The 15,901-nt window shown below is 42.1% G+C and overlaps 1 protein-coding gene across 1 annotated transcript; it reads right to left on the bottom strand.

Annotated features, from left to right (window-relative positions):
* Positions 1 to 4,025: 4,025 nt before the first annotated feature.
* On the bottom strand, positions 4,026 to 12,494 carry LOC129858849 (augurin-A-like). Its single transcript, XM_055928085.1, has 4 exons — positions 12,209 to 12,494; positions 9,348 to 9,395; positions 8,604 to 8,764; positions 4,026 to 4,568 (listed from the first exon to the last, which is right to left on the bottom strand). The coding sequence occupies exons 1-4, from the start codon at positions 12,396 to 12,398 to the stop codon at positions 4,419 to 4,421; spliced, it is 549 nt and encodes a 182-aa protein (XP_055784060.1). The 5' UTR covers positions 12,399 to 12,494; the 3' UTR covers positions 4,026 to 4,418.
* Positions 12,495 to 15,901: the final 3,407 nt, after the last annotated feature.

Here is a 15,901-nt window from a genome sequence, read left to right as displayed (position 1 = left end):
TAATAGTCAACATGCCGTTTTTTAAACCTATAATCCTTAGTTGCTACATCAATTTTTTGAGTTATAAATTAATGATATATACCCATTGATAGTAAAATAATATAACATAAATGACTAATGAGCTTAGTTCAACTCTCACACCCCATCAGAACCCAAAATATAAGCTTGCTTTACTCCAATGTCTGCAAACAACACTGTATAGCACAAAAACATGGTTATAACTCAAATGTAAAATACCATGAATAGTCAGTCCTTGCATTCCGGGCTTTCTCTATGAATTTGAGAGTGGTTATGTTTCTCCAGACCCATCCCTCTGCTTTTAACTAAAATAGAGACAGGGAGATACTTTGTTATTGTTTCAATTAAGGATTCTAGCTTTAAGGCAATATATTCTCCTTCAGGTCTTTCATTCTTTTTTATAGCAGGTTTCCAGTTGCAGGCATTCCAATTCTGGTGTCACGTCTACTCCCACTTCACCCCTCCGGCGCTCAACGTTGCGGGTCTACTTTGAGCACACCTGGCAACCATCATGGCGCCCACCTGCTCCCCATCGTTACGCACACCTGGACTTAATCACCACCCTGATTACTTTCCCTTCCTATAGCCCTCAGTAAATTTCAGTCATCAGACAGTATAGGTTTTTGGTTACGTTTAGTATTAACGGCAGGATTATTATATAATTCACGTTCTGTTTCCTGACTTCCTGCATATATGTTACATCTGATCCTGGTAGTGGATGCTCACAGGGATGAAGGTTTGTATTTTCACCCAGCACTAACATACCTGATTCAACTAATCAACAAGCGCCTTGATAAACCGAATCATGTGCGCTGGCTGGACAGGATTAACAAGTGTGTATGCTACAGTTTGCCATGTACTGTGTATTTAAATACTGTATTCTCGACAAAGCTCATTGTAATTTCTACTGCTGTACATTGCATTGTAGTTACACTTTATACTGCACGTATAGATTGCATATGGATTACTGTTGGTGTTATTTAGTTTAAGTGGATTCGTTGTGACGTATCTAGATTATTTTTTTTTAAACATTTTTGGGGGGATATTTTTGTTAAAAAAAAACATTTTACTGCATTGTTAGGAGCTAGTAACGTAAGCATTTCTTTGCACCCGCTCTAACATCTGCTAAACTGTGTATGTGACCAATAAACGTTGATTTGTCATGCCAATGCCTCATGTGCATATAAATCCTTCAATTTGGAAATGTTCATGTGAAATATTGCAGACCTCGGTGTCGGATTATAATTACCATTTGATTTATTCCGGCAGCATGGAAATAGGTTATTGAATCTGCGCTGTGCGGCGGATAAAGTGTGTGAGTCATCAGTGTAGGTTCATATATATATGCACGTGGACAGAAGGTGTGTGTGTGGAAGGGCAGGGGGAAAAATACACAATTCCCAGAACCCCCAGATAATAGCCTGAATGTTCTCTGACAGCCATAATAGTCTAAAACTGTTTAATTAACATTTCTCAGAATTGTTCATTTTATCTTGTAAGAAAAGCAATCGAGGTATGATTGATTAGGTTTCATGGTCAGAAAGTATAGAAAAATAATTTGTTATATACCAGAACATGAGCAGAGATTCTTTTTATTGAAGGCAGAAAATGGACAACAGAAAAGACATTGACCCATGGCATAGTGTCCACTTGCTGTTCCTGGGCTCCAAGCAACCCTGAGGGACGAGATGTCTCTCTCTGCCCAAGCACTTTGACACCTAGTAACCAGAGCCATTACGCCACAAAAAACACAGCTTCCAGCCCACAAGACCCCCCTTAAGCATTCCACAGAGAGGGACCATGGCTCTCTTGTTGCCCTTTTAAAAAGCACAAGGATGCATCCCAAATGACACTCTATATTGTACTATTTTTGACCAGAACCCTATGGTGGGAATAGGGTGCCATTTGGGATGTACACTTGGAGGTGACAGCATCCTATAGCATTCACTAACCTAACTTTTTCTTTATTTTGTATTATGCATATTTTAATCATCTCTCAGATTGGTGACTTAGCCTCCTGAGGGAATCCATAGTGATCCATTGATGGCCTGTGGGCAAGAAATAGAAGCAGAGTAAAATAACAATGATAGAGAGATCCTGTGTCCTAATAATTCTTAATTCCATTATTTTACTTTTAGGTATGTGTGAATTGTTAGATATTACTGCACTGCTGGAGCTAGGAACACAAGCATGTCGCTAAACCCGCAATAACATCTGCTAAATATGTGTATGCGACCAATCAAATTGGATTTGATTCAGAGGAGCAGGGGGAAAACAACATAAAAAGTCTATGGGAAGGGAGTAGACCTGCTGAATGCAGTTACTCATGGGTTTTTATGATGGCCACAAATAACTGTTATTATGGTGTCCTAGATTTGTTGGTCACATGATGTCTTTCCTTATGGTTTGTATGTCCTTTATCTTTTGGGGCATCTATGTTTATCCAAATAATGCAGACTTTACCATCTAAACTAATACTTTACAGCCAAACCATACGAGAAAGTAAATATTTGCTCTCAATTACTTTCCTTAACTGATCAAATGCATGGTAAACCACTTACATTTCCACACTAGACTAAACGTTTCTCTATAAACATAATTCCCAGTTGGACGTGGCCTCATCTCTCATATGTGTGATTTTTAGCGCCCCTCTTTGGACAACATCTGAATAACACTACCCGGAGCAAAATGGAGCAGGAGCAAAATGGAGCAGGAGCAAAATGGAGCAGGATCAGAGACGCATGTTGCTCATTCCAACAAGAACATGTGTGATAAGTGGAAGTGACATTCTATGGAATCAAAACAGTGAAATTAGTATGAATGTTATCACAACACATGTACATTATTATTCAAATATATGACAGATCAACTTGTTTGTGTTATCAATTAGAGGCAGGAAATCTAACTGGCTGCGTGTGATAAGGCTGATTTGTGTGAATTAGAAAGATGGGGAAACAGTGATGTGTGAGTGTAGCTATTCTCAGAACAAATATTCTGGCTACTATCCCTGTGGTGAGCAGGGAGTGGTGTAGTGTTGACAGAGATGTAGTTTTGACAAGATGGTATACAGCTTATTTCAGAAAATACTTTTCGTAGCAGGTTAGGAGAACTTATGAGATGTAAGCTAGGGATCTGAAAGCAATAACATAAGGCTCAGAACTTTACTCCCGGTCCATACTGCTGCTTGTCTACAAAGTCGTGACCCCCCCCCCCTTCAGATTTGTTTAGTGTGTATAGCTACTGCAAAATGCAATAGTTCACTACAAGACTATGTATCACTACTATGTATTTTCTGTAAGAGACTATGGACATGAACAAATCACTGACAGATATTCCATTGTGCTTCAGAGTGGAACATTTCTCATCCACTGTTGCTACTTTCTGACTGTTTGACAGTTGTATAAGGCAGCCCTATCACAGGGAGCAGCTCAAACAACTCAAACACAACACACATTAATTACACATTAGTAGCAGAAACCGTCCCAATCGGTCAGTGTTATCTGGGAACCTTGGGATGTCCCAACTCAACAATGAAGTTGACATTTTAAATGGTTACGGTAAGGGTTAAGGTAAGGGTTAGGTAAGGGTTAAGGTTAGGGTAGTGTTAGGGTTAGGGTTAGGGTATGGACATCCCAAGGATCCCGGATAGCACTAACTCATCCCAATCCTACAGAAAATCAATTTCAGTGGGACAAACCACAGGTTAGAAGAGATAGCACTCACTCCCTAGCTTCTCTTCTCTTTTAACCTCCGTCTTTTTCTTCCATTAAACTGTTGACTGTAGTTGGTGCTGCTTGCTGTGTCGCCACCCCTCCCGTTTTCCATTATTTCACCACAATGTTTTTTTTTTTTTTTGCGTCAGTTTAGGGATAAATTGGCAACTAATCTAAAGGCTGGTTGAGGTACTGCCTGTATCTACGGTCTGCTGGTTCACCACACACTGGACACAACATGTACAAGAGTCATGAATTATTAAAGGTTTTAACTGTCTTTATTTAGTTATTCAGACAGATCAACCCAATGCATTGTGGTCCCATCACAGCATGTACATCAGCAGGTCTCAATCTCCCGGACAGCAAAGGATACAATGTAGAGACAGTGAAACCCAATCCATAGTCTGGGACAAGCATGTCTTAGCTCTATTTCTTGCATTACAGAGAAGGCTACATTATTGTATGTGTGCAGAATAGCATCAGAGGGATAAGTTGCAGAAGGCAGAAGAGGGAAGCACTTATGTGATTGGGACAGTTCAGCGATTTTACATAACACATTTGTTTCCTTCCTTTGAAGTAGTCTAAGGGAACACATATCTTAATATGTAAAATATCAGAACTATCCCTTTACGCTCATGTGATTTTTTATGTTGAGACAGAGAAGCTGAGTAAATCACAGTGGGCCAATTAATAGTAGTCATAATTGACATTGGCGCCGTGTCTGTAGGACCCGGGGTCCTGGGGCCCGATGGGGGCGTTCTCGTCATAATGGTGCTGGCGACCTTGATCTGACGACCGGGCCAGGTCCATCCAGTAGGACAGGTCAGTCTCAAGCCTCTGTGGGATGGATGGACAACAAGAGATTAAACGTTAATGAAATCAAGCTAGAAGACTCGTGAACTTGTTTGAATGAGAGTGAATAGACAAGGTGTTAGAAGAGGTAGTGTGTGACAGCTGAGGTAGTGTGTGACAGAGGTATTTGTGTGACAGCTGCAGTTGGAGAGATCCATCTCAAGGACAACTGGAGATACAATGAAATAATATCATAGCAGATGCTTTGATCCAAAGTGACTTGCAGTACAATGAGTGCATTTTTATATATACACTGCTCAAAAAATAAAGGGAACACTTAAACAACACAATGTAACTCCAAGTCAATCACACTTCTGTGAAATCAAACTGTCCACTTAGGAGCAACACTGATTGACAATACATTTCACATGCTGTTGTGCAAATGGAATAGACAATAGGTGGAAATTATAGGCAATTAGCAAGACACCCCCAATAAAGGAGTGGTTCTGCAGGTGATGACCACAGACCACTTCTCAGTTCCTATGCTTCCTGGCTGATGTTTTGGTCACTTTTGAATGCTGGCGGTACATCAGGAGACGTGGAGGAGGCCGTAGGAGGGCAACAACCCAGCAGCAGGACCGCTACCTCCGCCTTTGTGCAAGGAGGAGCACTGCCAGAGCCCAGCCCGACGTCCACAGGTGGGGGTTGTGCTTACAGCCCAACACCGTGCAGGACGTTTGGCATTTGCCAGAAACACCAAGATTGGCAAATTCGTCACTGTGTTCTTCACAGATGAAAGCAGGTTCACACTGAGCACATGTGACAGACGTGACAGAGTCTGGAGACGCCGTGGAGAACGTTCTGCTGCCTGCAACATCCTCCAGCATGACCGGTTTGGCGGTGGGTCAGTCATGATGTGGGGTGGCATTTCTTTGGGGGGCCGCACAGCCCTCCATGTGCTCGCCAGAGGTAGCCTGACTGCCATTAGGTACCGAGATGAGATCCTCAGACCCCTTGTGAGACCATATGCTGGTGCGGTTGGCCTTGGGTTCCTCCTAATGCAAGACAATGCTAGACCTCATGTGGCTGGAGTGTGTCAGCAGTTCCTGCAAGAGGAAGGCATTGATGCTATGGACTGGCCCGCCCGTTCCCCAGACCTGAATCCAATTGAGCACATCACATCATGTCTCGCTCCATCCACCAAAGCCACGTTGCACCACAGACTGTCCAGGAGTTGGCGGATGCTTTAGTCCAGGTCTGGGAGGAGATCCCTCAGGAGAACATCCGTCACCTCATCAGGAGAATGACCAGGCATTGTTGGGAAGTCATACAGGCACGTGGAGGCCATACACACTACTGAGCCTCATTTTGACTTGTTTTAGGGACATTACATCAAAGTTGGATCAGCCTGTAGTGTGGTTTTCCACTTTAATTTTGAGTGTGACTCCAAATCCAGACCTCTATGGGTTGATAAATTTGATTTCCATTGATCATTTTTGTGTGATTTTGTTGTCAGCACATTCAACTATGTAAAGAAAAAAGTATTTAATAAGAATATTTCATTCATTCAGATCTAGGATGTGTTATTTTAGTGTTCCCTTTATTTTTTTTGAGCAGTGTATATATATACACTACCGTTCAAAAGTTTGGGATCACTTGGACATATCCTTGTTTTTTAAAGAACAGCACATGTTTTATCCATTAAAATAACATCAAATTGATCAGAAACACAGTGTAGACATTGTTAGTGTTGTAAATGACTATTGTAGCTGGAAACGGCAGATTCTATATGGAAAATCTAGGTAGGCGTACAGAGGGCCATTATCAGCAACGATCACTCCTGTGTTCCAATGGCACGTTGTGTTAGACGCCTCACAAGTCCTCAACTGGCAGCTTCATTAAATAGTACTCACCGTCAACAGTGAAGAGGTCACTCCGGGATGCTGGCCTTCTAAGCAGAGTTCCTCTGTCCAGTGTCTGTGTTCTTTTGCCCATCTTAATCTTTTATTTTTATTGGCCAGTCTGAGATATGGCTTTTTCTTTGCAACTCTGCCTAGAAGGCCAACATCCCAGAGTCGCCTCTTGACGTTGAGACTGGTGTTTTGTGGGGACTATTTAATGAAGCTGCCAGTTGAGGAGTCTGTTTCTCAAACTAGACACTCTAATGTACTTGTCCTCTTGCTCAGGGACTCCCACTCTTTCTATTCTGGTTAGGGCCAGTTTGCGCTGTTCTGTGAAGGGAGTAGTACACGCGTTGTACGAGATCTTCAGTTTCTTGGCAATTTCTCGCATGGAATAGCCTTCATTTCTCAGAACAAGAATAGACTGACGAGTTTCAGAAGAAATTACTTTGTTTCTGGCCATTTTGAGCCTGTGATCGAACCCACAAATTGCTGATGCTCCAGATACTCAACTAGCCTAAAGAAGGCCAGTTTTATTGCTTCTTTAATCAGAACAACAGTTTTGAACTGTGCTAACATTATTGCAAAGGGGTTTTCTAATTATTAATTAGCCTTTAAAAATTATATACTTGGATTAGCTAGCACAACGTGCCATTGGAACACAGGAGTGATGGTGGCTGATAATGGGCCTCTGTACGCCTACTGTATGAAGTAGATATTCCATACAAAATCAGCCGTTTCCAGCTACAATAGTCATTTACAACATTAACAATGTCTACACTGTACTTCTGATCAATTTGATGTTATTTTAATGGACAAAAAAACGTGCTTTTCATTCAAAAACAAGGACATTTCTAAGTGACCCCAAACTTTTGAATGGAAGAGTATATAATGTATGACCCCAGTGGGAAATAAACCTAAAGTAGTGTAAACATGTTTGAATAGATGAGGTTTTGGAAGGGATTCTGTGTCTGAGCTGTAGTATTACTGGCGTTAGAGGGCAACCTCACGTTCGTCTTGAATAATTAACTGACACGTTTTCTATTAGGCATTTCTGAAGTCAGGGGGCTTTATGTGGCGAGACGGTTTGGACAGGTCTGCCACTGTTGGACGATGGCCGCAGATGTGAGAATAATATTATGGCCCCTCATCGACTGATGTTGGAGCTGGGATGAACTGACACACACACACAGGGGGCAGCCTGCTGAGCCCGCTAGGAGACAGGTTTCACAGATACCGACATTAACCCAATCACACAGCCTCGCTAACTGTTATAAAAAATATCAACACACACCTTATAATAGAGCTGTCTGGACAGTGGAGAGAGGTTACACACACACACACACACACACACACACACACACACACACACACACACACACACACACACACACACACACACACACACACACACACACACACACACATTCTAATAGAACTGTCTAGACGGCGGAGTGGTTGCATTGTGGTGCTAAGACATTGCTGTAGACGGGAAGTCATGTCTTTGTACAGCCTGTATGAGACTAAAGCAAACACAAAGACTGACCTTTTCATATGTTCACCTATCATTCCTGTAAATGCCACCATGTGACTTATACAAGGATGGAAAAATAGGTAGAGTTTCTATAACCATATTAAAGGGAAATAATTCAGATTAGATTAAAGGTACAAGGAAAATAACTAGGAACATAATAGGAATGTGCTTGTACTGTGCTGTACATTCTTCCTGTAAGTCAGTTATTTGTAATATCACATGGAATTGTATATTTAAGCAATAAGGCGTGAGGGGGTGTGGTATATGGCCAATACACCACGGCTAACGGCTGTTCTTCCGCCGTGCCTGGAAACAGCCCTTAGCCGTGGTATATTGGTCAGATACCACAAACAACCGAGGTGCCTTATTGCTATTATAAACTGGTTACCAACGTAATTAGAGCAGTAAAAATAAATGCTTTGTCATACCCGTGATATACTGTCTGATATAACACGGCTGTCAGCCAATCAGCATTCAGGGCTCAAACCACCCAGTTTATAATAAATGATAGTATATGATGCAGTTGTTGTTAACTAGTTCGGATCACTGTAAGGACTGTAGGAATGTTTCACTGACCAATGGGTAAAGCATCTGTGTGTGCAGAGTGCAGTGTATTGTGAAGGGTGCAGTGTGCAGTGCACCTACCGCCTCGTCATAGCCCATGTGCATAAACTGCATGATCCATTGCTGCACATCTGGCCTGCTGCGGTCCCAGATGTTCCTCTTGGGCCTCCGTAGGGAGGTCAGGAACTCTTTGGCCTTGGAAGGGGTCACCGCCACCCCCACAGGCTTCATACCTCCGCCCACTAAGGAAATACAGGTAGGAGAGGTTAAGGGACAAGTTGCGGATGTAGAGCAGTCAATAAGCACACCTGTTTGCCTACAGCAGGGTCGGAGGCAGGGGAAGTGTGTAGGGAGCAGGGGAGCTGTCAGTGACAGAGAGATTGAGTGGTTCTGACCGACCAGCAGCAGCCAGGACAGACAGGAGAGGAGCCTAAGGCTGCATCAGCGACACTCTATAAATATCAACGGGTGTTTTTAGATTATTAATAAGACTCATAAAGCCATCATCATCTGAAACTGTCACTTATCAATCCAGGCACTCGTCCCACAGAGGACTACGTGTGCTGCGTGCCATGGAGGTCTGTCTGAACTTGCCAGGGCTATTCCAAGCTAGACAAGTGTGAAAAGTTTACCGCCTGAGGTGGATTTGTCGATAAAGTTTTTTATTTTTTATTTTTATTTAACCTTTATAAGCAAGTGAAAGGTGAATTGTTTTCCTGACATGTATGACGCAGACATGTGGATGTAGTGTGGCTCAGTGGTCAGTGTGTGTGTCGTCTCAGCTGTGAGATGTGTCTACTGAAAAACAGCCATAATCCATATTACCATCTCTTTTCTTCAGCAGTCTGTGGAGCTTGCTCTCCGCTGTGCCATCTGTTGGAGACGCACAGACAAGAGGTTAAATAAAGACAAATCGGGTATATTGTACTTGGTCTAAACATCACATCAGTTTGTATCAACTGTGATATCATTATTATGAAAGACGTACACTGAGTGCACCCCTTTTTGCCCTCAGAACAGCCTCAATTCGTCTGAGCATGGACTCTACAAGATGCTGGCCCATGTTGACTCCTGTGCTCTTCACGGTTGTGTCAAGTTGGCTGGATGTTTTTGGGTGGTGGACCCTTCTAGATACACACGGTAAACTGCTGTGTGGGAAAAACCCAGCAGCGTTGCAGTTCTTGACACACTCGCCTGGCACCTACTACCATACCCTGTTCAAAGGCACTTCAATCTTTTGTCTTGCCCATTCACCCTCTGAATGGCACTCATACACAATCCATGTCTCAGTTGTCTCAAGGCTTAAAAATCCTTCTTTAACAGTTCTCCTCCCCTTCATCTACACTGATTGAAGTGGATTTAACAAGTGACACCAATACGGGATTATGGCTTTCATCTGGATTCACCTGGTCAGTCTACTCTATGTCATGGAAAGAGCAGGTGTTCCTAATGTTTTGTACACTCAGTGTATATTATTATTATGCCCTATGACAGAGAGAAAGTTCATGTAAAGAGTATCTAAGAAATCTAACACTGAAGCAGCTCGGTTTTATAACATTTACGTGTTACAATTCTCCTATCAAGACATCAAACCGATGCAGTATATAGAAACCTTTAGTATATATATATATACATGTATAAAAAAAGGTTTTATCCCTCCCTTCATACCCATTCACCACACAAATACTTGAAAAACACTCCAGTTATCAAAGTACTACCAAGCAACCCAAGCAACACGTTAGAAGGTCCGTTGAGGAACAATGGAATTCTGGCACTGGTATTTCTATTTTTCAACCAGTGCTATGCAAGATGAACACAAACCGCAAGCTTCTAAAACAAATTAACAGCTCAGGCTCCGCGCTTCACAGCTCTTGTATGGGGTTTGATGACTGCCGTTCTGAACTTGAGCACCGCGTGTGACAAGAAGTTACCCCCATCCTTCCTGGGAATTAGGCAACTCTAGCACCTTTTTGGTTGTCTGAGTGGGGGAAATAAATGATGAGGACTCTATGTCATTTTGAAAGGTGAGACGTTGAGGATTATAATAAATGCCGCTTTGATGTCAAACAAGCAAGTCAAACATCTGTGAGTCCAAATGTGCACTTCACATCTCCAAATCATAAAACTCTTGCCATATGCGATGTCAACGTTTATGATCACTATGTTTGATGTACATACATAAGATGGCATATCATCATACCCTGGGTTGTCCTGAACAGAATGAGCCTGTTAGAGTAATTTTGAAGAACACTCCTTTCAATGCGCACCACAATTCTGCTTCTCTGAATTGCCTTGTGAAAACCTAACACTGTAAGATCGTATTTTATAATGTTGGCAATAGAACACACTTTTAAATCATGCCCACCTGACCTAGGTTGAGATTTAGAATGGACCGTTTTTGGATTGCGTAAACAACAACAGTAATTGTGTGATTGTAGGGTTGTGTTCCAAACAAAACAACTACGACTGTGCTTGCTGTAGTTCCTCAATGGCACAGCTAGGAGAGCTAAAAAATTAAAATAAAAACGTATAATTGTAGACTCTTCTTTGAGTCATAAAAGTGCATTGAAATGACTTCGGATCGGTGCACACTTTGGAGAGGTGTGTGACCACTTGGAGACACCAGTTAGACATCTCACTCAAACCATTCAAATGTTTTTGTCTTATGTTGCGCCTACCCCACATTCTCCAGAAATATTATCATCATGTTACAGAATATATCCAGAGTATTTTCGGGATTTCGTTTTCAACAAATATGGGGAAAAGCACAGTAAAATGGGCATACAATCAACAGTGTAATGTTTGGATTCAGTCTTGTGTCAAGTGTGCCCAACTTTGGTCTAATCATGTACCCGTTATCTCCAAACTGTTCCAATTCAATTGTTACCATGGTTATGCATATGCTTTTCATATTTATTCTCTAAGAAACATTTCAATGTAGCCCGATCCATATAAGCCCATTCCCACAAGTGTAAAGGGTAATGGACGTGTTGTATCAATGTAGTTCTTTAAATGCAGTGGGGTCTGGTTTGATATTAGATGGCCGGTTAGAGAGGTAGTGAGACCTTCCTCCTCTAGCTAGCAGACAGTAGACGGTAGGAGGGTGATATTCACGGACAAACAATGTGACACGAGGGTGTGAAATCCTCCCTCCAGGAGCTGTGGTTTGGTTTGACCTCCTTTTGTCCTCCACACACAAATACTTCAATCCATCTCTTTCTCCCCACTTTTTTTTTAACTCTCCCTCCCTCTTGCTATTCTCTTGGTTTACCTCTCCTTTTTTCTCCCTCTCTCTCTCTTTTAGCCATTATTCTTTCTCCCGGTGAGCTTCAAAAATCAAAGCTTCCTACAGAGCATCCAAGATGGTGGCTACAAGGCGGATAGAATAGCCACGGAACTCTTTCAAAATCAGATGTCACACTTGTCCTCAAGAGGAAGAAGAAATCCTGTCTCGGCCGATCTCAGCAATTTCGAAAAAAGAGTGAGATGGGGAAAATATATCGAGGCAGGCGTGCAGGCACACTTTTCCGAATCTCTATTCTACTTAAACAATTTTGTCACGTGGCAGTATACTATGACATTTGAATGCATCAACCTGCGAATTTACAGTATTCATGTGATGGGTCAGTGAGTACACTCAATCACAAATGTACAATATGAATGTGAGAGTGACGGAAGGGTTTTACCTGAGTGAGCGCAGTAGGAGAGGAAGGCAGTTAGCAGTAGAACCTGCAGACAGAGGTTGTGGAAAGCCATGGTCTCCGTCTCAGTCCCAGATGTCTCTCTGAGTCTCGGGAACCAGTGGGCAGAAGAAGCGGGAAGAGAAGCAGAAGCAGTGGAAGCAGGAGTCTCCCCACAGGCCCAGAGAACAAACATTCCTCCCCGGAGGAAAACCTGCTTGTGCCGGTTCAGGAATGTCGTAAAAGGAAGACCCAGCCAAACAGAAGCACTCTGTCATTCTCTCTCGTTTAATGTGTGGGTGATATGTTTGTTGGATGGGTAACGCTTTATTTGGATAGTCCATCTGTAGACGCTCTACAAACGGTCTACAAGCTATCAGTAACACTTCAACTAACTATCTACTAACCACAACCTTATCCTAGCCCTAAACTTAACACTTATCCTAGCCCTAAACTTAACACTTACCCTAACCGTAACCTTAACCTTTGCCCTAACCCTTATTCTAAACCTAGCCCTAACCATATGAAGCATTTGCTAATCAACAGATAGTTTGTTGATAGTGTGTTTAGGGCTCCCGAGTGGCACAGCTGTCTAAGGCACTGCATGTCAATGCTAGAGGTGTCACTACAGACCCTGGTTCGATTCCAGGCTGTATCACAACAGGCCGTGATTGGAAGACCCATAGGGCGGCACACAATTGGTCCAGTGTTGTCCGGGTTAGGGTTTGGCCGGGAAAGGCTGCTACATCTAGAGTAGTGTCCGTCTAAGATATTGTGCTTTCTCTTACTGAGATAATTTGATGTTTTTCTGTCAAACACAGAAAGTGGAAATTGTTACTGTCAAACAACTGTCAAGCCTGATCAATGATGTCATAGAAACACAGAAGAATTTCCTCAAAGACAACACAGAAAACCTCCATATCATATTTCCTCCACACAGTCAGCAGTAAATTATAGTTTTCCTGTGTGCTTTTTTCAGACCAAGTAGTAACTTAACAAATAGCATCATGATGCTGCAATCAACAAATCTGGGACCATATTTATGGAACACCGCTCAAGGAAGATTTCCCCTGGGGCATGTTTCCATGCAGAAAGAGCAAAATATCTCAAGGGAAGGACAGATGTTTCTGAACATGAAAAAACACATCCCCACAGAAAAAAACGTTTGAATTTAATTTAATTTCCTTACTTAACTTTGAAGTTTGTCGAAGCCCCAGGATCATGGAGACTAGTCCTCTCTACACAGGTAGGGGGCAGTACATGTCATTTTAAATTGTTCCAATTCTGCACCCTTTTCCAAGTACCAGTCAAAAGTTTGGACACACCTACTCATTCAAGGGTTTTTCTTTATTTGTACTATTTTCTATATTGTGGAATAATAATGAAGACATCAAAACTATGAAATAACACATATGGAAACACGTAGTAAAGTGTTAAACAAATCTAAATATATTTTATATTTGAGATTATTCAAAGTAGCCACCCTTTGCCTCGATGACAGCTTTGCACACTCTTGGCATTCTCTCAACCATATTCATGAGGTAGTCACCTGGAATGCATTTCAATTAACAGGTGTACCTTGTTAAAAGTTAATTTGTGGAATTTCTTTCCTTCTTAATGTGTTTGAGCCAATCAGTTGTGTTGTGACAAAGTAGGGGTGGTATACAGAAGATAGCCCTATTTGGTAAAAGACCAAGTCCATATTATGGCAAGAACAGCTTGAATAAGCGAAAAGATACGACAGTCCATGATTACTTTAAGACATGAAGGTCAGTCAATACAGAAAAGGTCAAGTACTTTGAAAGTTTCTTCAAGTGCTGTCGCAAAAACGCTGTGATGAAACTGGCTCTTATGAGGCCCGCCACAGGAAAGGAAGACCCAGAGTTACCTCTGCTGCAGAGGATAAGTTACCAGCCTCAGATTGCAGCCCAAATAAATGCTTCACATAGTTCAAGTAACAGACCAGTGGCGACCCGTCATTCAGGGCAGGTGGGGCAGAGCCCTACCTGTTTTGAGCCCCACATTTTTAGGCTTGTCTGTTTTGCTTGTTATTTTGGCATTAATATGTGTCACATATCAGTTTGCACACAATATTTAAAAAAACTATTTATTTAAAGCTGCATAAATAAAGCCACATCTGGGGTGGCAGGTAGCCTAGTTGTTAGAGCATTGGTGCCTGTAACTGAATGGTTGCTGGATCAAATCTCTGAGCTGACAAAAATCTGTCCATCTGCCCCTGAACAAGGCAGATAACCCGGTAGGCCGTCATTGTAAATAAGAATTTGTTCTTAACTGACTTGTCTGGTTACATTTTTTTTTATACAAACATTATCTATTTTTTGCTTTCTTGAGTAAGGCAGCTCCAAAATGCAGGTGTTTCAGCCTAAGTCAGTGCTTTCTGTGGTGGTGGGGCAAGCCAGCAGAAAATACAGAGCGTTGCGCCTGATTGGCTCAGTTTTCTGTCACTCATGGGACAGTATGTCACCCCCAAGTCTAAGGTTAGAGCTCAAAAAATGTTTCCCCTTGGGTTTTGCCATAGAGTTATATTAGAAGTGCCAATCCAAGAAGGCTCAAGGTCACCAAAGACCCTTATACTACCCACCACTGCGACCTGTATGCTCTAGTCGGCTGGCCCTCACTACATATTCGTCGCCAGACCTTCTGGCTCCAGGTCATCAATAAGTCTATGCTAGGTAAAGCTCCACCTTATCTCAGCTCACTGGTCACATTAACAACAACCTCCCGTAGCACGCGCTCCAGCAGGTATATCTCACTGGTCATCCCCAAAGCCAACACCTGCTTTGGCCGCCTTTCCTTACAGTTCTCTGCTGCCAATGACTGGAACGAATTGCAAAAATCGCTGAAGCTGGAGACATATCTCCCTCACTAACTTTAAACATCAGCTATCTGAGCAGCTAACCGATCGCTGCAGCTGTACATATCCCATCTGTAAATCTACACCCAATCTACCTAACTCATCCCCATATTGTTTTTATTTACATTTCTGCTCTTTTGCACACCAGTATTTCCACTTGCACATCATCTGCTCATCTATCACTCCATTGTTAATTTACTAAATTGTAATTGCTTCGCTACTATGGTCTATTTATTGCCTTACCTCCTCACGCCATTTGTACACACTGTATATAGACTTTCTTTTTTTTCTCTTGTATTATTGACTGTACGCTTGTTTATTCCATGTGTAACTCTGTGTTGTTGTTTGTGTCGCACTGCTTTGCTTTATCTTGGCCAGGTCGCAGTTGTAAATGAGAACTTGTTCTCAACTAGCCTACCAGGTTAAATAAAGGTGAAAAAAACAAGAAAGGTCATTGGCCACAGATAAAATGACGTCAAATCACGTTATATGTACAGTAGCTTTGATTGGACTGATCATGTCCACATCTTACTTTCAAAGTCTTAGCTTACAGTCATCATCATAAATCAAGTCAATCACTAGCACATCCTTTTCAATCCTTGTCATATGAAGAGAAATAATGAAGAGAAATTATAGATAAAACGTATCGGTGTTCATCGGCCATTGGACATAAAGACTGAGTCATTTGGATGGAATCAGTGGCTAACTGCAAGTAGTGCAAAGCAATTAGTAACAGTAGCCTGCTATTCAATGGAGTGGCTGTGTGTTTTTTTCCCCAGAGTTCCCACCAGAGCATGCCAGACTTTGATGACAAAGTTGGATGA

This window comes from Salvelinus fontinalis, chromosome 7, assembly GCF_029448725.1.
Source record: "Salvelinus fontinalis isolate EN_2023a chromosome 7, ASM2944872v1, whole genome shotgun sequence".
Lineage (NCBI taxonomy): Eukaryota > Metazoa > Chordata > Actinopteri > Salmoniformes > Salmonidae > Salvelinus > Salvelinus fontinalis.
This window is presented reverse-complemented; position numbering and strand designations above follow the sequence as displayed.

Coding starts and splice junctions, on each gene's coding strand:
- LOC129858849 (XM_055928085.1), bottom strand. CDS start 12,398: ATGTTTGTTCTCTGGGCCTGTGGGGAGACTCCTGCTTCCACTGCTTCT. Junction 9,396..12,208: donor CTCCTACTGCGCTCACTCAG/GTAAAACCCTTC, acceptor CGTCTCCAACAG/ATGGCACAGCGGAGAGCAAG. Junction 4,569..8,603: donor ACATGGGCTATGACGAGGCG/GTAGGTGCACTG, acceptor TCCATCCCACAG/AGGCTTGAGACTGACCTGTC.